The 23,965-nt window shown below is 48.6% G+C and overlaps 1 protein-coding gene across 11 annotated transcripts in view; it reads right to left on the reverse strand.

Moving 5' to 3' along the window:
* Positions 1 to 23,965, reverse strand: part of UBAP2L (ubiquitin associated protein 2 like) — a 92,451-nt gene that overhangs the window by 54,377 nt on the left and 14,109 nt on the right. For all 11 annotated transcript variants that reach the window (XM_068252359.1, XM_068252354.1, XM_068252350.1 and 8 more), the window contains exons 2-8: positions 22,881 to 23,010; positions 22,715 to 22,792; positions 14,660 to 14,770; positions 12,423 to 12,594; positions 8,197 to 8,292; positions 5,805 to 5,850; positions 5,602 to 5,708 (exon numbers count right to left, since the gene is read on the reverse strand). In XM_068252359.1, coding sequence (XP_068108460.1) covers positions 5,602 to 5,708; positions 5,805 to 5,850; positions 8,197 to 8,292; positions 12,423 to 12,594; positions 14,660 to 14,770; positions 22,715 to 22,792; positions 22,881 to 22,970 — 700 coding nt within the window. In that variant the 5' untranslated portion in view covers positions 22,971 to 23,010. The remainder of the gene's footprint in view (positions 1 to 5,601; positions 5,709 to 5,804; positions 5,851 to 8,196; positions 8,293 to 12,422; positions 12,595 to 14,659; positions 14,771 to 22,714; positions 22,793 to 22,880; positions 23,011 to 23,965) is intronic.

A 23,965-nucleotide genomic window follows, 5' to 3' on the forward strand; every position in this document is an offset into this window, starting at 1 on the left:
TCCAGAACCTACAGCAACATCAACCATGGTGATGGAAATCCAATCCAAATCACTTTCCAAGGCCTTTTAATAAGTGGGTGAAATTCAATTTTTTTGCATTTTCAAGGTTTTTTTTTTGTTTTGTTTTGTTTTTATCAAGCTTTAAAGAGACTCTGAAGTCTTTTTTCCCTTATTTTCTCATACCAGCTTGTTAAGAGTTAATGCCTAAGTGAAATCATGATTAGCCCTGCAAAGCTCACGGGGCTCGCGGGGCTTTACTTCCTCAATGAAGCAGAGCTTTAGGCTCAACACACGCCATACAATCTTGGTTGTACAGATTTACCAAATCTATGTAGTATAAGGACCAACAGATTGAAAATACCTAGAATTGATTGGATAAGCTCTTATACTACATGAAAGTGGTAAGATTGTATGGTGTGTTGAGCCTTAACCTCTTGACGACCAGCTAACGCCAATTGGCGTAAACTGGTCGTCTGCGGGTTACCATGGAAACGGCCGCTCTCGAGCGGCCTTTCCATGTCAGTTCACGGAGGGTGTCTCCGTGAACAGCCGGAGAGCCGCCGATCGCGGCTCGCCGGCAAAATGTAAACAGGCGGGGAAGAAATCCCCGCTGTTTACATCATACGGCGCTGCTGCGCAGCAGCGCCGTAAGGCAGATCGGCGATCCTCAGCCTCTGATTGGCCTGGGATCGCCGGCATATGATAGGCTGAAGCCTATCCTTCAATGCGCAGGACGGATATCCGTCCTTCGCAGCTCACAGGGGGAAGGAGAGGGAAGGAGCGGGCGAGACGGCGGAGAACGCTGCGGAGGGGGGCTTTGAAGAGCCCCCCCCCCCCCCCCCCGCTAAGCAAATGCAGCCGGTGGCGATCAGACCCCCCCAGCAGGACATCCCCCTAGTGGGGAAAAAAGGGGGGTAGTCTGATCGCCCTGGCTCACTCCTGATCGGTGCTGCGGGCTGGAGAGCCCACTCAGCACCGATCACTGATAATTCCCCTGGTCGGCAAGTGGTTAAGGCCCATACACACGTCGGATTTTTTTAAACGACGGGTTGTTTGGACGTTCCGTCGTTCGGACGCCAAATCGGGCATGTGTACAGTCCGCCGTTCAGCTGATAAGACTGGTCAGTCTTATCAGCTGAACGATGGACTGTACACACGCCCGATTTGGCGTTCAAACAACCCGTCGTTTAAAAAAATATGACGTGTGTATGGGCCTTTAGGCTGTAGCTCTGCCTCCTCTGCAGTCAATCTCTTTGGATCTCCGCCTCCTCCCCTCAGTCTTTCACTGAGAGGGGTGGAGAGGAGGCGGAGATTCGCAGAGATTGATTGCAGAGAGGCAGAGCTACAGCTCAAAGCTCAGCCTCTCCAGGAAGAAAAGCCCTGCGTGTCAGGGCAGCATGATCTGCAACCTGCAAAGTCATAGAACTTTGCAGGTTACTTTCTAGGTAATAAATCAGCCATCTGCCGCAGGGATGTGACTATTTAACTCTGGCATTAACTCTTAACAGGCTGATATGAGAAAATCAGTGCAAAAAAGAGACTTCAGAATCTCTTTAAAGTGTACCTGAGACGAACAAAGCCTCAGGTTTCGTACTTACCGGGGGCTTCCTCCAGCTCCCTTGAGGCCACTTGGCCCCTGCAGGATGGCCGAGCACTCAGGCCAAGTCATGCATGTGTGGCCAGCCCTGCGTGTGCCCCACTCGCGTTCCCTTGGCCTTGAACATTCTGCACAGTAACTACTGCAGGCGCCGAATGCTCCCATCCACGGCAGTGCACGGCGGGTCATGCGCTACGAAGCGCAACTCTGCCAGAGTACCAGGCCATCCAGCGGGGGACAGGAGTGACCCGGGTACACGGCGAGGGATCAAGTGGCCTTAAGGAGGCTGGAGGAAGCCCCAGGTAAGTTTAAAACCTAAGACTTTGTTCGTCTCAGGTCTCCTTTAAGAAGTCGTAGCCATGCAACTCTGTGTAGTTTTGCCAACCAAATATTACATTCTTAAAATATATTTTTTTCCCATTTACAAAATGGGAAAGTGCAATCCCATCCCCTATACAGAGCTGACCAAGCAGAACAGGAGCTCTGGCAAACCAGAACCTAATATAGTGCTTAGTTGTGAATACAGCTACTACTGTTGTCGGAGTCACAGAGACAGGAAGTCTTTATAAAATGGGTCAGAATGCAATACATTTGCCCCAATGACCTGTTATACATCAGAAGCAGGAGCTGATCCTGATCTATTGCAAAATCAGGATGGTCAATGCATGTTTATACAGATTGAAAGCTAACCAATCAAATGCAGCAGTGATCCATTTACAAGTTGCTTTAATATGCATCATCCTATAATTTGACAGCATCTTACTGACCATCTTTAATGCCTAAACCGCAAATTAGGATTACATTGTGAGAATTGGCATCAGTCTTCAAAAAAAGATTTGTCATTTAACCACTTCAGCCTACAGCTTCGAAAATCTTATGCATCCGAGCAATGTTCACCTCCCATTCATTCGCTAATAACTTTATCGCGACTTATCAAAATTAATTGATCTATATCTCGTTTTTTCCGCCACTAATTAGGCTTTCTTTAGGTAGTACATTTTGCTAAGAGCCACTTTACTGTAAATACATTTTAACAGGAAGATTAAGATAGAAATGGAAAAAAATCATTATTTCTCAGTTTTTGGCCATTATAGTTTAAAATTAATACATGCTACAGTAATTAAAACCCATGCATTTTATCTGCCCATTTGTCCCGCTTATTACACCATTTAAATTACGTCCCTATCACAATTTATGGCGCCGATATTTTATTTAGAAATAAAGGTGCATTTTTTCAATTTGCGTCCATCACTATTTACAAGCTTATAATTTTAAAAAATTTAATAAGATACTCTCTTGACATGTATATTCAAAAAGTTCAGACCCTTAGGTAACTATTTATGTAGTTTTTTTTTTTTTTTAATTGTAATTTTTTTTATTTATTTTTTAATACAAAACTGTATTTGGGTAATTTTAGTTTGGGAGGTAAATAGCCAATTTTAGATGTAATGTAATGTATTTTTTTATTCAGTACAGGTATGTGGGTGCAGTTTACTATTTGGCCACAAAATGGCCACATTCAAAAAATTCCTAGATGCGAACGATGTCGCATCTAGGAACTAAAAAGAAGAGAAGAAGTTTCCTGGGGGCAGAAATACCACGCTCTCTGATGAGAAAGCGTTGGTATTTCTGCCGGGGATTTAGATCTGTGAATGGGAATTATATTCCCATTCACTGATCGGGGGGGCAGCGGGAGCGCGCGCGGGCGCGCGCCCGATCGCACGCACCACACGGCTGCAGCACCACTGCCTATCTGGACGGATATATGCGTCCAGATATGGCGAAGTGGTTAAAGTGGGATTATACTCCAAAAACAAAAAAAGCCATTAACTTCTCTTAGTTACATAAAAAAGCATTTGACAGCATTCCCAATCATTCCCTGTGTGTAAAATCATTTATTCTCACTACAGAGAGCAGTAGAATCCTATTTATCTCTTGTCATCCGCAAAGGCAAGAATCTCACCATGCCTGTGTCTTCACTCCGCCCCCCCCTCCCTCTGCTGAAGTGACTCAGCTGTTGTCAGGGAGATGTGTCTATTCAGCAGAGGGAGGGGCCAGAGGGAAGACAGAGGCACAGGGAGATTCTTGCCTTTGCTGATGACAAGAGATGATCAAGAATGTACTGCGCTTTGCAGTGAAAAATTATTTTACACACAGGGAATGCTTTCAAAATGTTTTTGTGTAAGTAGTTACTGAAATTTGTTTTGGGAGTATAATACCACTTTGAGCAATACTCTAAACAAGTGTAGCACTAGAAGTGAGGATAACCGTATCACTAAGTATGAGAGGGAAATGAAAATACATTTTCACCCAACTTAAAAAAAGCCTTTTTCTTAATTCCAGCTCATTAAACTTTCCGGCTGGAATGTGGAGGAGTTCAGGGAAGAAAAATGTTAACAAGCTGATGAATATCTTAATCTTCAAACTGAGCAACGCCACCCCCCATCCAATATTACTTCATTGTAATTAGGAAAGGTACCCAAACCAGCCATCCACCTTTCACCCTCCGCATCCCCCAAGACATAAATCCCAGAATCCTCCAGTACTAATTAGTCCATGTGTGCTACAGGGACAGGAAGGCAGATTGTGATGACAGAACAGGGATCCAAAAGGGGGAACCTTTGAAAAAGCTATTGGCGGTATGCACTCAGAAGCCTCTGTCACTGTATTATTGATTTATAAAGCGCCAACATATTCCGTGGCGCTGTACACAGTAAGAAATGAACATGGGATACATAATACAGACTTGTATGGTTACATAATGAATGGCACTACCGCACTTTATGCTCCCAGAAGCAGCACAAAAATGTCCACTAAGGTCTATTGTACCATAAACAAACTAAGTCTCGGGTTTTATACTTACCTAGGGCTTCCTATAGCCCCATTGTGGCCGCTCGGTCCGTCGCCGTCTCCCCGGGCCGCTCCTCTCCCCTGCTGGATAGCTTGGTCGTCTGGCAGAGTCGCACTTCATTGCTCATGCGTGGCCGTGCCCCAGTCACACTCCCGTGGCCGGTAGCATTCTGCGCCTGCGCAGTAACTCCTGCACAGGCACAGAGTGTTACTGGCCACGGAGGCTTTGCCAGGCTGCGCATGCGCGAAGGAGCACAACTCGGCCAAAGTGCTGGGCCATCCGGCAGGGGTCAGAAGCTGCCTGGGGAGACTGCGAGGGACTGAGCGGCTGCACGGGGCTGAAGGAAGCCCCAGGTAGGTATAAAACCTGAGACTTAGTTTGTCTCAGGTTTCATTTAAAGAGGACCCAAGCCGGCTTACTGCACAGGTGCCCCTGTACTCGGAGCAGGTGCAATACGCCCACAATCAGATTACCAACAATAATTTGTTGGTAATCCTTGGTGGGCCCATGCTCTGTGTCTGGGGACCAGAGGACACCCAGGGAATCCTCATTAGGATCCAGAGGCTTACCTCTCATTAGTTATTTGATTCTCGTCTCGAGTACACTTTGTTTCAGTATTAGCAACGGACATAAAAACAGGTCAGAACTGCGTCAGTAATTGCCATTGCTTTACGTCTTTTCACACACCTCAGTGAGGGCCCTTTCACACTAGCTAATGCATGCACAATTTCGTGCACGCATTAGAACGCAGAGAATGATGGGACATTGCGCTTGGAAGCGTATCAGCGGTGCTAGTTCTAATCCACCCGATGGGGAAATCGTTTGAGTCGTGCGATTCAGCATTTCAGGAGCCACTACAATGTAACGCTATATCGCGCTTTAAATAATATGAACGGTAACATGAAAGTCCTGTTACCTTGCTCGTCGCATCCTATGTGTGGATCCGTCAGCACAAACGGCACAGCTCCTAGTGTGAAAGGAGCCATAGGAGTACTGAACTTATGCTCTTGCATAGCCTGTACTCACTGTCAGAGGCTTCTGAGCACAAGTCTACAGGTAAAAGCATTTTCTTAAGCTGCAGAGTAAATGAAATCCAGCAGCTGTTTATTGTAAATAACCCCAAAGCAGAGTGCATAAAGCCCAATGATCTTACTTGTTCCGTCGTCCGGCTCGAAGCTAGCGGCGTTGTTCCATGTGCTTGCGTTGCCGTAGCTGTCCTCATTGGTGGAAGGCTCAGCATAGTCAGCTGGGTTGAAAGTGCTGATAAGAGATGTCACAATAAGGAGCCGTTACAAAACAGTGCGCCATTTCTTACACAAGTATCATTAAAGTAATCGAAAAGAAGGCGGCACCTACCCCATGCCCTGCGCAGAGAAGCGTCCACCTCTCCTTCCTGATCCCCCTGCAGATCAAGAGAAAAACCGGTTTGTACAGACAAGGCTGTATGCTCTCCACCAGAGTCCGTGAAAAATGGCGTCATAAGCAAAGCTCAAATTTAAACTTCCATTTACAGTCATCAATCTCACAGTGTACCCGAGGCGACATGTGACATGATGAGATAAACAGGTGAAGGTAGAGGGCAAGACATTAATAACTAGGCTGTTTTACTTCTTGTATGTTGCTGCCCGAAAGAGTTTATTTCTGGGCTTGGAAGTGACAGCTTCTGTCTGGCTGGTACCTTGTTGGGAATAATAATAATCATCACAAGCAAAGTACCACCATACGAGTTTTCCTGGCAGAATTCAACTTCTGGGGGCAGGGGAGAGATAGAAAAAGGACAATAGTTCAAGTATTGTAACTCTGGGACACTTAATAGGATGCCACAGAGCAGAGACAAAAAAACAACATTTAACCTACTTTGTATAAGAAAAGCATGGGGTACTTTAACCACTTCACCACTGAGGGGTTTTACCCCTTGAGCACCAGAGCAATTTTCACCTTTCAGCGCTCCTTCCATTCATTCGTCTATAACTTTATTACTACTTATCGCAATGAAATGAACTATATCTTGTTTTTTCGCCACCGATTAGGCTTTCTTTAGGTGGGACATTAAGCCAAGAATTATTTTATTCTTAATGTGTTTTAATGGGAAAATAGGAAAAAATGTGGGGAAAAAAAATCATTATTTTTCAGTTTTCGGCCATTATAGTTTTTAAATAATGCATGCTACTGTAAATAAAATCCATGAAATTTGCCCATTTGTCCCGGTTATTACAGCGTTTAAATTATGTTCCTATCACGTTTGGCAAAAATATTTAATTTGGAAATAAAGGTGCATTTTTTTCAGTTTTGCGTCCATCCCTAATTACAAGCCCATAGTTTATAAAGTAACAGTGTTATACCCCCTTGACATAAATATTTAAAAAGTTCAGTCCCTAAGGTAACTATGTTTTTTTTTTTATTGTAATTTTTTTTCTTTTTATTACAAAAAAATAAATAAATTGGGGAGTGTGGGAGGTAAGTAGTTAATTTATAGTGTAAAAGTATGTATTTGTATATGAAAAATGTTTTGGATGTAGTTTTACTATTTGGCCACAAGATGGCCACAGTAATTTTTTGTTTATGCGACCTGTAAACGACGGAAGTACGCTTACAGGAAGCATGAGGCTGGGAAACTTTTTTTTTTTCCACAATGATCGCGCTGCTCCAGCCGATCATTGCTGAGGGGCTGAGATCAACGAACAGGAACAGTCTCTCCCATTCATTGATCTCCAGGCGAGCGGCCGGCGGCGTGCACGAGTGCGGGAGCACGCACACGAGTAAGCGGGAGAGCGGACAGCGGTGGGAGGTGCGTATATCTACGCTCCTGGTGAGCAAAGGGTGTAAAATGGAGTGTAGATATACGCACGCGTGGTGGTGAAGTGGTTAAAGTCATTTTTAGAAGTAGGAGGATAAATACAATTGTTTATCTCATCTGTTTATTTTCACCTGGAGTTCACTTTAAAGCAAGATGAAACTTAAAATAAAAATAACATTAAAATGATAAAGCACAATTCAAGCCATACTTCTAACTCTGATTTTCAAACCCTTTATTAACCTATGCCAAGAACAAGCCGCTGTGAACTCCGGGCCAGTTTTCTTTCTATCCCCCCGACTAAAGAGATGCAGACGACTCCCAGGGCTTCCTCCGTGAGTTTCAGTTTATGATCTGCAGCTGCCTCTGAGTGATGCTAGAGACAGACAGAGCTGCAGATCATACATTAAAACTGACGGAGGAAGCCTCGGAAGTCTTCAGCATCCATCGTTCTGCATAAATAGACCCCCCCCCCCAAAAAAAATGGCCCCACAATGCACTGCGGCTCATTTTCTCCATAGTGTTTATGAAGTTTGAGAGTCTAAGAGTTACAAGTAAGGCAGGACAGTGTAAAATGAAAACAGCAGCATCAACAACAACCTGCTTAAAGTGGACCTGAACTCAGCTCCTCTCTGCTCTAAAAGTTAAGCAACAGCAAAAAGACCTAATAATAAAGACCGTTCTTTGTTACAGCCGATTGTGCAATAATTCTGCAGTGTGTCTACTTCCTGCAAACATAGGGTTAACATCCTGTGTTTACAAATTAGCTGCTCTGCCGAGGCAGCCAGCTGACAGCTGAGAGATCAAATTACACTGGTGATTCGTCATGGAGGAGGGGGAATTAAACAGGCTAAACTCTCTAAAATACAGGGTGTATTTCTCTGTTTTCCTTCTGTCCTGTGCAAGAGTTCAGGTCCGCTTTAACGAAGGGCACAAAGTGTGACGCATACTTACCTCTGCCTCTTCCACGACCCCGGCGGCCTCTCTCAGTGCCTCGACCAGAGGAGCCACCGCCTTTGCCCCCTTCCAAACCGTTTTCCTGGGCTCGAACTGGAACAAAAAGTAAAAAAATAAAATGTAAGAGGTTGAACTTGATAGACACACGTCTTTTCAACCCAGACAACTATGCCACTAAACTGGTTGGAGGAATAATAATCCAGCGAGCGCCAACACAGACAGTGATGGTATCAGATCACCTTCACCTATTGCCTGTGCGGCGTATAACTTTCAGTGATACAGCCCCCCCCCCCCCCCCTCCCGTCACCTACTTACACTCCCTTCCCCGCCAGCCACCTACTTACACTGCCTCCCCCGGCAGCGACCTACTTACACTGCCTCCCCCGGCAGCGATCTACTTGCACTGCCTCCCCCGGCAGCCATCTACTTGCACTGCCTCCCCCGGCAGCCATCTACTTGCACTGCCTCCCCCGGCAGCCATCTACTTGCACTGCCTCCCCCGGCAGCCATCTACTTGCACTGCCTCCCCCGGCAGCCATCTACTTGCACTGCCTCCCCCGGCAGCCATCTACTCGCACTCACTCCCCCGGCAGCCATCTACTCGCACTCACTCCCCCGGCAGCCATCTACTCGCACTCACTCCCCCGGCAGCCATCTACTCGCACTCACTCCCCCGGCAGCCATCTACTCGCACTCACTCCCCCGGCAGCCATCTACTCGCACTCACTCCCCCGGCAGCCATCTACTCGCACTCCCTCCCCCGGCAGCCATCTACTCGCACTCACTCCCCCGGCAGTCATCTACTCGCACTCACTCCCCCGGCAGCCATCTACTCGCACTCCCTCCCCCGGCAGTCATCTACTCGCACTCCCTCCCCCGGCAGTAATCTGCTCGCACTCCCTCCCCCGGCAGTCATCTACTCGTACTCCCTCCCCCGGCAGTCATCTACTCGCACTGCCTCCCCCGGCAGCAGCCCTCCCCCGGCAGCCATCCACTCACACTCCCTCCCCCGGCAGCCAGCCACTCGCACTGCCTCCCCCGGCAGCCAGCCACTCGCCCTGCCTCCCCCGGCAGCCAGCCACTCGCCCTGCCTCCCCCGGCAGCCAGCCACTCGCACTGCCTCCCCCGGCAGCCAGCCACTCGCACTGCCTCCCCCGGCAGCCAGCCACTCGCACTGCCTCCCCCGGCAGCCAGCAACTCGCACTGCCTCCCCCGGCAGCCAGCAACTCGCACTGCCTCCCCCGGCAGCCAGCAACTCGCACTGCCTCCCCCGGCAGCCAGCAACTCGCACTGCCTCCCCCGGCAGCCAGCAACTCGCACTGCCTCCCCCGGCAGCCAGCAACTCGCACTGCCTCCCCCGGCAGCCAGCAACTCGCACTGCCTCCCCCGGCAGCCAGCAACTCGCACTGCCTCCCCCGGCAGCCAGCAACTCGCACTGCCTCCCCCGGCAGCCAGCAACTCGCACTGCCTCCCCCGGCAGCCAGCAACTCGCACTGCCTCCCCCGGCAGCCAGCCACTCGCACTGCCTCCCCCGGCAGCCAGCCACTCGCACTGCCTCCCCCGGCAGCCAGCCACTCGCACTGCCTCCCCCGGCAGCCAGCCACTCGCACTGCCTCCCCCGGCAGCCAGCCACTCGCACTGCCTCCCCCGGCAGCCAGCCACTCGCACTGCCTCCCCCGGCAGCCAGCCACTCGCACTGCCTCCCCCGGCAGCCAGCCACTCGCACTGCCTCCCCCGGCAGCCATCTACTCGCACTCCCTCCCCCGGCAGCCATCTACTCGCACTGCCTCCCCCGGCAGCCATCTACTCGCACTGCCTCCCCCGTCAGCCATCTACTCGCACTTCCTCCCCCGGCAGCCATCTACTCGCACTGCCTCCCCCGGCAGCCATCTACTCGCACTGCCTCCCCCGGCAGCCATCTACTCGCACTGCCTCCCCCGGCAGCCATCTACTCGCACTGCCTCCCCCGGCAGCCATCTACTCGCACTGCCTCCCCCGGCAGCCATCTACTCGCACTGCCTCCCCCGGCAGCCATCTACTCGCACTCCCTCCCCCGGCAGCCATCTACTCGCACTCCCTCCCCCGGCAGCCATCTACTCGCACTCCCTCCCCCGGCAGCCATCTACTCGCACTCACTCCCCCGGCAGTCATCTACTCGCACTCCCTCCCCCGGCAGCCATCTACTCGCACTCCCTCCCCCGGCAGTCATCTACTCGCACTCCCTCCCCCGGCAGTCATCTACTCGCACTCCCTCCCCCGGCAGTCATCTACTCGCACTCCCTCCCCCGGCAGTCATCTACTCGTACTCCCTCCCCCGGCAGTCATCTACTCGCACTGCCTCCCCCGGCAGCAGCCCTCCCCCGGCAGCCATCTACTCGCACTGCCTCCCCCGGCAGCAGCCCTCCCCCGGCAGCCATCCACTCGCACTCCCTCCCCCGGCAGCCAGCCACTCGCACTGCCTCCCCCGGCAGCCAGCCACTCGCACTGCCTCCCCCGGCAGCCAGCCACTCGCACTGCCTCCCCCGGCAGCCATCTACTCGCACTGCCTCCCCCGGCAGCCATCTACTCGCACTGCCTCCCCCGGCAGCCATCTACTCGCACTGCCTCCCCCGGCAGCCATCAACTCGCACTGCCTCCCCCGGCAGTCATCTACTCGCACTCCCTCCCCCGGCAGTCATCTACTCGCACTCCCTCCCCCGGCAGTCATCTACTCGCACTCCCTCCCCCGGCAGTCATCTACTCGCACTCCCTCCCCCGGCAGTCATCTACTCGCACTCCCTCCCCCGGCAGTCATCTACTCGCACTCCCTCCCCCGGCAGTCATCTACTCGCACTCCCTCCCCCGGCAGTCATCTACTCGCACTCCCTCCCCCGGCAGTCATCTACTCGCACTCCCTCCCCCGGCAGTCATCTACTCGCACTCCCTCCCCCGGCAGTCATCTACTCGCACTCCCTCCCCCTGCAGTCATCTACTCGCACTCCCTCCCCCGGCAGTCATCTACTCGCACTCCCTCACCCGGCAGCCATCTACTCGCACTCCCTCCCCCGGCAGCCATCTACTCGCACTCCCTCCCCCGGCAGTCATCTACTCGCACTCCCTCCCCCGGCAGTCATCTACTCGCACTCCCTCCCCCGGCAGTCATCTACTCGCACTCCCTCCCCCGGCAGTCATCTACTCGCACTCCCTCCCCCGGCAGTCATCTACTCGCACTCCCTCCCCCGGCAGTCATCTACTCGCACTCCCTCCCCCGGCAGTCATCTACTCGCACTCCCTCCCCCGGCAGCCATCTACTCGCACTCCCTCCCCCGGCAGCCATCTACTCGCACTCCCTCCCCCGGCAGCCATCTACTCGCACTCCCTCCCCCGGCAGTCATCTACTCGCACTCCCTCCCCCGGCAGTCATCTACTCGCACTCCCTCCCCCGGCAGTCATCTACTCGCACTCCCTCCCCCGGCAGTCATCTACTCGCACTCCCTCCCCCGGCAGTCATCTACTCGCACTCCCTCCCCCGGCAGTCATCTACTCGCACTCCCTCCCCCGGCAGTCATCTACTCGCACTCCCTCCCCCGGCAGTCATCTACTCGCACTCCCTCCCCCGGCAGTCATCTACTCGCACTCCCTCCCCCGGCAGTCATCTACTCGCACTCCCTCCCCCGGCAGTCATCTACTCGCACTCCCTCCCCCGGCAGTCATCTACTCGCACTCCCTCCCCCGGCAGTCATCTACTCGCACTCCCTCCCCCGGCAGTCATCTACTCGCACTCCCTCCCCCGGCAGTCATCTACTCGCACTCCCTCACCCGGCAGCCATCTACTCGCACTCCCTCCCCCGGCAGCCATCTACTCGCACTCCCTCCCCCGGCAGCCATCTACTCGCACTCCCTCCCCCGGCAGTCATCTACTCGCACTCCCTCCCCCGGCAGTCATCTACTCGCACTCCCTCCCCCGGCAGTCATCTACTCGCACTCCCTCCCCCGGCAGTCATCTACTCGCACTCCCTCCCCCGGCAGTCATCTACTCGCACTCCCTCCCCCGGCAGTCATCTACTCGCACTCCCTCCCCCGGCAGTCATCTACTCGCACTCCCTCCCCCGGCAGTCATCTACTCGCACTCCCTCCCCCGGCAGTCATCTACTCGCACTCCCTCCCCCGGCAGTCATCTACTCGCACTCCCTCCCCCGGCAGCCAGCTACTCGCACCCCCTCCCCCGGCAGTCATCTACTTACACTCCCTCCCGCGACTGGCTCCCCGGCCCCTCCTTGGGGCGGCTCCCCCGCGTCTGCGGCTGAAGTCTCGCTCTCTGTCTTTGTTCTCTCGTGTTTCCTCGCTGGGCTCCGGTGCTCCTGCCTCCTTCTGCCCAGACACCCCCTTCTTCTTCCCCACCATCTCCCAGGAGTGCTGAAAAGGGGGGCAAACAGAAAACTTTAACACATCACAAATACAAAAACCTGGAAAGGGTTTCACTGAAGATGCTTTATGATGTAGTAAAAACAACAATGAATAATTGACTAAATTAATGTGTAAATGTATATTGAAGAGGGAAAAAAGCAGAGTTGCCCCATTGTAAAACCTTTCCTCACCCTGCTTTTCATTCCGAAATTGAGGTGGTGACATCTTTAATGCTGCCAGGTGATCTTAGCAGAATGTTTGGCTAGTGAGAATTCCGAAGCCAGCATAAATACCACCCGATCTCCCAGAATGCTCTGGGAGGAAAACTGTACATAGCTTAACAGCCTAGGCTAAGCATCACTGGGAGGGTGGAGCTACATACCAATATACAGCAATATATAGCGAAAGGGGAGCGTTTCTGATGCTAAACTAGGAAAATTACCGTAAAAGTGGGTATGCTGAATAATGTACTACATACATTCTACTATATGCCACCACAGTGCCTCTTTAAAGGGAACCTAAACTGGGAAGCATATGGGTTTTTCCTTTTAAAATAATACCAGTTGCCTGACTCTCCTGCTGATCCTGTGTCTCTAATACTTTTAGCCACAGCCCCTCAACAAGCATGCAGCAGATCAGGTGCTCTGACTGAAGTCAGACTGGATTAGCTGCATGCTTGTTTCAGGTGTGTGAGCAGCCACTACTGCAGCCAAAGAGATCAGCAGGACTGCCAGGTAACTGGTATTGTTTAAAAGGGAACATCCCAATCCCTCTCAGTTTAGGTCCCCCTTAAGGTGGTCACAGGTGACATCTGCTGTAGTTACTCAGCATGGAAGCAGCCGGTCACTATAGCGACAGGCAGCCTATGCAGTAACTGTTAATATTGCATGCGCTGTCCCCCCTTAGAGGCTACTGATAAAGCCAGAAAGGGTCTACTGGCATGCACCCTGCCGTCGCCATCCATCCATCCACCCCCCCCCCCCCCAGCACCACCACCAGAAACAACATTTTCAATAGCTCCAGGGCTAAATTGGTAACAAATTGATTTAAAAGCTATATTTTAAAGGACAGCTTTAGTAAAAGGTACATGGAGGCCTGCCACACATCCAGATATATGGAGAACCACACATCCAGCCTTTTCTACACAAGATAGTCAAGCACAGAATAATACTTAACAAGCAATAAGAAGCAAGAGGCTAGCACTAAACACTAACAGGCTAGGTGCACACTTAGCAGAAACGCTAGCGTTGCAGGAAACGCTGTTTTTGCCGCTAATGGAAGTCTATGGGCCGCATGAAAAGATGCATATAAAAAACGCATATGCGTTTTGTATGCGTGCGGTTTTAAAAACAATCTTTTTTTTGCATAATAATCAAAAATGCACATAATGAAAGTCAATAGGAATACAACGATTTGCATAAACTGCAATATAAAAACGAATACAAAACCCAAATGTGAACCGCAAATGCATAAACTGCACACAAAATGCTAGAAAACCGCAAACGCACTAAAATGTAAACACACACACAAAAACTGCACATGACAGAAAACGTGACCTTTTATGCTCTGTTACGTGTGCCCCCAGCCACAGGGAAACTAGGCATGTTGGGCTCGCAAGAAAAGAAGAGCTGCAATAATAACAGAAGAATACAGCATCTAGGCACGGAATATAAAATTCCTACTTTATTTCAGTTCCTTGGGTAGCAGTTTAGAATCAAATAAAGCACAGATCAACTAAGGTTAGAATCCATAAGCACTGGGAAGTGAAGTGTGGCCCGACTGCCGTTTCACGAGAAGCTCCCGCTTTGTCAGAGGCCAATAATGCAGACCACGCCCACCTAGGTTCCTAATTGGCCTCTGATGAAGTGGGAGTTTCCCCGATAACAACCCTCTTACATGAGTTCCTGTAAAAACAACAACCAGGCTACTCTAACAACTGCTGGCTCTGTTGATTCCAATCTGTAACCAACAAATACAGAATGAAGTTGGAATTTTATATTTGGCGAGCCAGTTCCTGGAGGCTCATCTATTACGTGTAACAAGCTGCTGGCACAGTTGCTGTGCTGTCACTCACGGTGTCTGGGTTTCCCTCCAGCAAGACGTTGATGGCTCTGTTCACATCTCCGTTACAGTCGTGAAGCGCAATCACACATTCGTCTTGATTCTTCCCCGTAATGTCAATCAACTGAAATGTCAGAAAAGAGAGATTACGTAAAGGTTGTCTGTGGCTCCCGGTACTAGGACCGCCAGCACCCTAACCCTACACACTCCAGCAGCAAGGTATTGTTCGGTTACCCCTGGCGCCAGGCATTAGGGAAAAGCAAACTTGATAAGGTATTGTAACACTGACAACCTGATTAAATCCAGAGGGTCCGCACACAGAGAATAAAGTAAACGTCCTTTATTGTGTCAAACCAACATCTATCTATCTATGTGATCACTAGCGACTATTTCAAGGCCACGGTGGGTTCCCTTTGTCAAGGTATATAGCACTCTGTTCTGTAGCTTGACGAAGGGGACCCCGCTGTGGCCTCAAAAAGGTCATTGGTGATAAGATGGATATCTGGTGTATGACACTGGATTTAATCAGATTGTCTCAGTTAAACAATAGTTATCAAGTTGTGGACCCTCTGGACTTGCGAATCCTATATGGTATGCAAGCTTGCTACTGCATTCTGAACCTGAAAAAGGGACATGTAGGTTGTCACTAATCTGCCACTTGCCTAGCTTTCTTGGAAAAATTCTGCCTTAAAAGAGAAGCAAGCAGCATTTTTAGCCCAAAGAGCATCTCAACAGCACATTAAAAATACATGTAAACTATGTGGCTCATTAAAAAAAACGATAGTCTTGTTTTTACATTTAAATGTTGGTTTTACTGCCCTATTTCCATAACCTGCCATCTGCGGAAATAGCAGACAGATAAGGATTGCTGTAATTAGCAGTAGTAATGAGCAGACAAAAGCTTTCGTCAGCATGGGGCTAAGGAGATAGCACAATGTTCTATAAACAGTTTAGAGAAGTCACACTTTGATTACATTCACACTTTCCCCCAGATAAAGAAGGGTAGACAAAAGGGGAGAGAGGAAAACTATCTCCTACAGCTATCAGAAACCAGTACAAATGGGAAAAAAAAAAAAAAAGAAAAAGTTGCTTGGATCCTTTTAAAGGATTCATCAGGGGATAGGAGGACAATAAGTGCTACTTACCCGAGGCTTGTTTCAGCCCCAAGCTCCCAACATGTCCCTCGCTGCAGCTCCGCGGTGAGCCGTTCGCCTGTGAAGCTTCCCGGTCCCCGGCGATGACGTCAGGCCGACCTTCCTGCGCGAGCGGCGCTGTCAATCACCGTCACGTGGACCAGTGTGTACTGCTCAGGAGCAGTACTGTGCCTGCACATCACGCTCCGAACCACGTGGCTGTGATTGACAGCGCTGCTTGCGCAGGCGCAGTACAGGCCGACTTCCAGATTGGCCTGACGTCATCGCCGGGGACCGGGAAGCTTCACAGGTGAACCGATCACCGCGGAGTTGCAGCGAGGGACATGCTGGGAGCTTGGGGCTGGACGAAGCCCCGGGTAAGTAGCACTTATTGTCCTTATATCTCCTGATGACCCCTTTAAGGCCTCTTTTCCATGGACATCTGAATTGCTCATTTGTCGAGCAGTTTAATGTCCCTGTCTGCTGCGCACTACTGCTGTTTGGTTTTATCATCACACTGACACACGGCGGTGTTACTATGTTGTGTCTGAGCACGGCAACTGCATTGGGAGGCTGCCTATTCACTGCCTGAGTACTAGCAAACGCCCAGCTGGAGGACAGGAGCAGCTGACAGGCAGTGAATTTACTGCTTGTCAGATTCCGATGGAAAAGAGGCCTTAACGTCATTGGGAAACGCTTTATTAAAAAAAGAAAAAGAAAAAAAGAAACCAGATACATACCCATACAGTGGCTGGATAGTGTACTGGTTAAGGGCTCTGCCTTTGACATGGGAGACCAGGGTTTGAATCCTGGCTAGGTCAAGTACCTATTCAGTAAGGAGTTCAAGGCAAGACTCCCTAACACTGCAGGGTGGCCTCTTGAGCGCGTCCCTGTGGCTGCAGCTCTTGAGCGCTTTGAGTCTGACAGGAGAAAAGCGCTATACAAATGTTTGGATTATTATTATTATTATAATAAGGTAAGGGAAGGCTCTAGGTTCTAACGAGCCTTCCCTCTCCTCTCCCGGTGCAGCGCTGTCCCCGGGAGCAGTATTTGATTAAATTGGTCAAATACGGCTCCTTCCACCGGCGAAGGTGACTTCAGAAAGTCTTCAGGCGCTCGAGTTCTCCTGAAGACGGGACGCTCCATACTGCGCACGCGCAAGCGCCCTCTATCGCTCAATCGCGCATGTGCAGTATGGAGGCCGCCTGTCTTCAGGAGGACTCTGCTCTCAAATACTTCCAAAGTCCCCCACAGCGGGGGATTTGAACGGGGGAGCCAGCGCTGCACTGAGGGCACCGGGAGAGGAGAGGGAAGGCTCATTAGGGCCCAAAGCCTTCCCTCTCCTTAAGTATGGTGTAGAGGTTAGCGATCTCGCCTTGCAGCGCTGGGTCGCCGGTTCGTATCCCAGCCAGGTCAACATCTGCAAGCAGTTTGTATGTTCTCCCAGTGTCTGCGCGGGTTTCCTCCGGGTACTCCGGTTTCCTCCCACATCCCAAAAACATACAGAAAAGTTAATTGGCTTCCCCCTAAAATTTGCCCTAGACTAAGATACGTACACTACACGATACATACAGACATAAGACCGTGGTAGGGATTAGATTGTGAGCTCCTCTGTGGGACAGTTAAGTGACAAGACAGTATACTCTGTACAGTGCTGCAGAAGATGTCGGCGCTATATAAATACTAACTAATAATAAGTATCTGGTTTCTTTTTTTATAAAGCTGTTCCCACTGACTTTAAAGTGGATATTTACCCAAAGTTTTAATGCGCCAAACAATGGGACCCAGCCTGAGTGAGATCAGTGTAAGCAGATGGCTGCTCTAACAATTAGCATTATAGAGCAGGTGCCACTGTTCCACATTTTTAGCAGCTGCGCCAGTCCACTGACTGGCATGGCAGAAAATGAATGCTACAAACACTTTAGAATGACTGTCTCCTCTTTGCAAAGTAAAAGTTTTTTGTTTTTTTTACAATCCTTGCAGTATATAGAGCTGACTGAGCTGATTTTTATTAATACACAAAAGAAGATTGTAGTATTGAGGGACAAAACACCTCCTCCCCAGCAGGAAGCACTGGCGCGGTGCTCTTGCACATGGTACGACCCGTTTCCTCCTTGTCACTGGTGATTTGTACAGGAAGCCAAACAACTGAACTTCCATCGTCTTAAGATTCCCTGCCTGCACTGGGCGCACGCTGGCTGAACTGAACGCACCGCGCTGTGGTTTGCAAACTTGGCTTTCAACTTATCTGACAGGGGACAGGAAGTAGACTTGCAAAAGCAAGGACATGGATATAATAATGTGATTTTGTAGTTGTGAAATGTGCCCAACCAATTCATGTAAGGTTACTTTTTGGCCATAGCTCTACTTACGCTGATTCATAGTCTACATGCTTGTTTAGTATTGCAGAGTGCACACAACTGTTGGTGCAACAGCCACCAACTTTTTAGCATCACTAGGGTAGGGGGAATAGAAGGGAGTCCAAAGATGAGCATGAAGTCAAAGTAATTGCCTGGAGACCTCCGAGACAGGATCATCTCAAAGGTCAACTCAGGGGAAGGTTACAGAAGAATTTCTGCTGTTTTGAAGGTCCCAGCGAGCACAGTGGCTTCCATCATCCGTAAGTGGAAGAAATTCGAAACCACCAGGGCTGTTCCTAGACCTTGCTGGCAATCTAAACTGAGCGATCGAGGAAGAAGGGCCTTAGTCAGGGAGGTGACCAAGAACCCGTTGGTCAGTGTCAGGGCCCAAGATGTCCTCTGTGGAGATGGGAGAACCTTCCAGGAGGACAACCATCTCTACAGGAATCCACCAATCAGGCCTGTATGGTAGAGAGTGGCCAGACAGATGCCACGCCTTAGTAAAAGGCACCCGTCAGCCCACCTGGAGTTTGCCAAAAGGCACCAGAAGAACTCAGACCATGAGAAACAAAATTCTGTGGTCTGATGAGACAAGGATTCAACTCTTTGGTGTTAATGCCAAATGTCATTTTCAGAGGAAACCAGGCACCGCTCATCACCAGGCCAATACCATCCCTACAGTGAAGCATGGTGGTGGCATCATCCTGTGGGGATGATTTTCAGCGGCTGGAACTGGTAGACTAGTCAGGACAAAGTGAAAGATGACTGCAGCAATTTACAGAGACACCCTGGATAAAAACCTCCGGGCTGTGGAGTCAGTTCAAAAATCATCCGACTCCTTGGTTTATGAAACCACCAACTTCAGGTACCCAAAATGGCTCCGACTCCTTAGTCCTAATACTTACCAGGGCTGTGGAGTCGGTACAAAAATCATCCGACTCCCGACTCCTCAGTTTATGAAACCACCAACTCAGACTCCAGGTACCCAAAATTGCTCTAACTCCTCGACTCCACAGCCTGCTCAGACTGAGGCGACGTTTCATCTTTCAGCAGAACAGTAACCCTAATTACATGGCCAAGATATCAAAGAAGTGGCTTCAGGACAACTCTGTGAGGCTAGGTTCACAGTGGTCAGTTACATAACTCACATGTATAATGACTGTGAACTGCAATGGAGACTGGACATAGACTTCAATACAAAGCCTGCATGCAGCGAGTTACAATAACACGATCCGTTACTGTGAACAGGTCAAAAGGATTGTATGGGCAGTGAGCTGACATGCAGAATTAGTCTGCAACACAACTGACCACTGTGAACAGGGCCTCAATGTCCTTGGGTGGACCAGCCTTCAGTTGCAGCTGGACTTAGCGGATCTATACCACGTCCGCCATTAGGATTGGTGCAATATACATCTGGTTGGTGCAGATGTTTCCTTGCCCTCTTAGTGTTCCCACTATACACTGTCCACAGGATTAACAGATAGCACTTTGTGCAATTTGGCCTGGCGAAGGGCCTTGTGTGCAATTCATAAATTGCATTTAGTCTACAACAAAACTCCTATCATTGCTATTATTCTGTATTGGATGAATTTGCAAGGAACCTCTTACAGAGATATTTTTCATGAATCTTTTTTCAATTTTGTGGCAAAGTTTTTGATATTTTTTGTACTCAAAAAAGATCTGGCATGGATTTTTCTCTATGATCCTTTATATATGAAGCTTGTGAATGGGTGAGGTGGATGGCCTGAAAAAGGATTGAAAGGTTTTTCTCTTTTTCCTCTATGTAAAAAAAGACATTCCTCCCAATTATATCAATAGTGGCCCAGCCAGAGCCCAGACTTGAATCCAAGAGAAGAGCAATGGGTGAAACTGGCCAAGGATAGGTGTGCTATGCTTGTGGCATCATATTCAAAAAGATTCGAGGCTGTAATTGCTGCCAAAGGTGCACCCGCAAAGTATTGAGCAAAGGCTGTGAATAATTATGTACATGTGATACCTTTTTTTATTTTTAACAAATTTGCCAAAACCTCAAGTAAACTTTTTTCACGTTGTCATTATGGGGTGTTGCGTGTAAAATAAAAAAATGAATTTAATTCATTTTGCAATTGAAGTAAAATTGATAAAATAATAAAATGGCCACCTGTAAGCCATTTTGCCACACTCAGTTACTCGTATAAGACTAGTTCTCTTCTTTCACATGGTATCATGGGTTTGGAATGTGCTACTAGGGATGATTTGTGCTGTCTTGCAGATAAGAGATGGCGCCATGTGAATCTCTTCAGTCAAACTAACTTTAAAGGGACTCCGAGCAGTGCAGAAACTATGGAAAGATGCACATCATTTTAAAGCTCTCTTTCTCCTCTTTCCAATGATATATAAACCACCGCCCTGCGTCTTAGTTTTCGCTATTTTCGCGATTGAAATTGCCGCGGCCGCGATTTCGATCGCGAAAATAGAGAAAACTAAAAGGCGTAGGGCAACGATTTAGGTGTCGTCAGAAAGAGGAGAAAGAGAGCTTTAAAATTATATCCATCAAGCCATAGTTATATTGTATTACACAGGCCGACACTTTCCCCAGTGTCAGCAGCTCCATTCTGCTGAATGCAGCTGCTGACTGACAAAAAGTCGCCCTGTGTAATACAATGTAACTATGGCTTGATGGATATCATTTTAAAGCTCTCTTTCTCCTCTTTCTGACGACACCTAAATCGTCGCCCTACGCCTTTTAGTTTTCTCTATTTTCGCGATCGAAATCGCGGCCGCGGCATTTTCAATCGCGAAAATAGCGAAAACTAAAAGGCGTAGGGTGGTGGTTTATACATCATTGGAAAGAGGAGAAAGAGAGCTTTAAAATGATGTGCATCGTTCCATAGTTTCTGCACTGCTCGGAGTCCCTTTAAATTAAAGTGAACCTCCGGACTAAGAATCTACACAACAGCGCTGAAAAGGCTGGATGTTTCTTTCAGGGCCCATTCACACTTGCGTTTGCAAAACTTGTAGAAGTGATTTTTCAGTGGAAAAATCACTGCACACTGCGGCGATTTTTCCGCGATCGCGTTTATCGCTTCTATAGCAATGAAACTCGATCGCCGGGAACCCGCCTGAAAATGGTGCAGGCGACGCATTTGCGATTCGCTTTTTGGGCGATTTGCAGCGATTAGCGCAAATCACCCAAGTAAGAACGGGCCCATAGGGTTTTATTACACTAGCGCTTTTAAGAAGCGCTAGGGTTTGGCCGAAATCGCGGCAAAATGCTCTAGTGTGAATGGGCCCTAACAGTTTCACAGCATCAGAACGTTACCTAATTTTTAGCTGCACAGAAGAAAACTGCCCGGGCATTTTCCCCCTGATGATGTGCAAAGCATGATGGGATTTCTGATGTCCTCGTTGTGCTGTTTTGGTGCAATTTTTTTTTTAATTTTGAATTTGACATTTGACGCCTAAGGGTGTGCAGCTGGGAGGAGTGATCAGGACACAGGACAGTTGGAACTGTGTCTCATGCTCCCTTGTCACCTTCTTTCAACCAAAAAGATGGCTGCCCTCATGAAATCACAAACATTTGCCTGTTCTTTTAAAACAGGGTGGGTAAGAGATATTATCTATTTTGATTAACATAACTAATGTAACAATCACAGTATGTTTGTTTAGGCTGAAGTTCCCCATTAAACAAGCTACTATTGAAGCAAATACCTCTAATAATAATTAACGACTAACTGAATAAATAAAATCTATTTACGCATTTAGATGCATTCATGTATGCAGTATTGTGTGTTCCAATAGTTAGCTCAGATATTTTGTAAGTATCCAATCATTGTCAAAGTAGGAGGAATGATTGTAATGTGTTATTGGGAGTATATAACTTCTGTTCTGAGCTTTCCTAGTCAGGCATTGTTATGATTCAGTGCATGTCTCCTGTACAGCAAATAAACCAAAACTTTACTTCCAACACACTGATTTGCGTTATTTCACAACAGTTAAGGGATGCAACAAAACAGAATGTGGAAAAGTGATGCGCAGTGAATACTTTCCGGATGCACTGGGCCTGTGTTTTTATGTCATACATGTCAAATTCCAGCCCGAGGGCCAAATCTGGCCTGCAGAGCCATCAAATGTAGCCCGCACTTTATGTTTGGCCTACTGTGGACCATCAGAGAAGGTATAATGGGGGTGAATCCCTAGATAACCCATGTGGAGAGGAACACTAAACACCAGGGAACTGTATAGTGGAGGGAAGTCAGTAGACACCAGGGAACTGTATGGGGATGGGAAACAGCACTAAACACCAGGGAACTGTATAGGGGAGGGAGGAGGGCAACTAGATACCAGGGATCTGTATAGGGGAGGGAAGAGGGCCAATAGACACCAGGGATCTGTATAGGGGAGGGAGGAGGACCACTAGACACCAGGGAACTGTATAGGGGAGGGAGGAGGGCCACTAGACAACAGGGATCTGTATAGGGGAGAGAGGTGGCCACTACACATTGACATTGGCCTGCAACTTGGTCCCAGAGTTCAAGTAAGTCCCACTTTGTATTTGAGTTTGACACCCCCGTTTCATGAAGTCTCCCACATTACCTGTTTGACCTTTTCCTCAAAGTCTGCATCATTCTGATCTGAAATCATCTGTGCCAGCCTGATCTGCTCCGCGGTGGCCTGAAAACAGAGGACAAACACGATGAGAGACCACCCCAACTCTCCGGGCAGGACAGCGCGCCTCCCCCACTCTCAGCCCCTCCCTTACCTGTGGCCTCTGCTTGTGTTGTGTCTGATTTTGTGTCTGTGTCTGTTCCCAGTTGCCCCGGGTACGATTTGTCGCAACCGAGGTCATCATTTACAGTATATACAAATAACAGTATTTACAAATTACAGCTCTGCAGAGACAAAAACCAAACAAAAACAAACGTTAGTTGGTTGGCTTAAAGTAAACCCGAGGTGAAAATAAACAGAGATAAACAACAATATTTATCCTCCTACTCCTAAAATGACTTTTTTTTCTTTTATATTTAAACATTTAAAAGACACCCGAAGCGAAAAACTAATGAAATAAATGATTGTATCCATCTTCCATTCACTTAAAAATGACCTTTAAGATATTCCACAGTTATTTTATGTTTAAATCTGCTTTTTAAGTGTTTTATTGTTTTTGCTCAAGGACACATTCATTGAAGTATGCCAGAGCCAAAATCTATGAACTATTGACCCTTTTTATCTCTTTTCTGCTCTCAGAAGCCATTTTCTGCTAGGAAAGTGTTTTCATGAAAGCAGGAAGAAACGCACACTGCAGGTTTATTGCAGGATTTGTATCAGCTGCAACAAATACATTATTTTTGTTTAAAGGTTAATATGCTGTTGTGCATCTTTTAGAGCAGAGAGGACTTCTGAGTTCAAGTCCACGTTAATCCTCCATATGCTTGGAAGAACAAAGAAAATCGAGAGCCCAATATGGTGTAGTATTAAGTTGGTTATGGTTTAAAGCAAAATAGTTAAATATACTCACAAACATGGGTTACCCATAGGCAACCACTTCAAGTGCAGGTGGGGAGTATAAGAACCTGACCCCCACTCAGGTTTTTAAGATGTTGCTCTCTGTAGATAGGAAACGGGGTAGCACCCCTCCACCGAGGGTGGAATCAAGATTTCAGCAAGGCTTGGTGTACAGAGGCGCCAGAGTAGAATAAAAACGTTTAAAAACCGTCTAAAAGAGGGGGATGTTCAGGTGGACTTACCTCCCTCAAAAATATAAAACTCAATTGAGTCACAATATATCAATACAAAAATTGTATCTAACTCCACTTAGTGCAACGCGTTTCACAGGTGTGGTCCTGC

The sequence above is a fragment of the Hyperolius riggenbachi genome, chromosome 9 (assembly GCF_040937935.1).
Source record: "Hyperolius riggenbachi isolate aHypRig1 chromosome 9, aHypRig1.pri, whole genome shotgun sequence".
Classification (NCBI taxonomy): Eukaryota; Metazoa; Chordata; class Amphibia; order Anura; family Hyperoliidae; genus Hyperolius; species Hyperolius riggenbachi.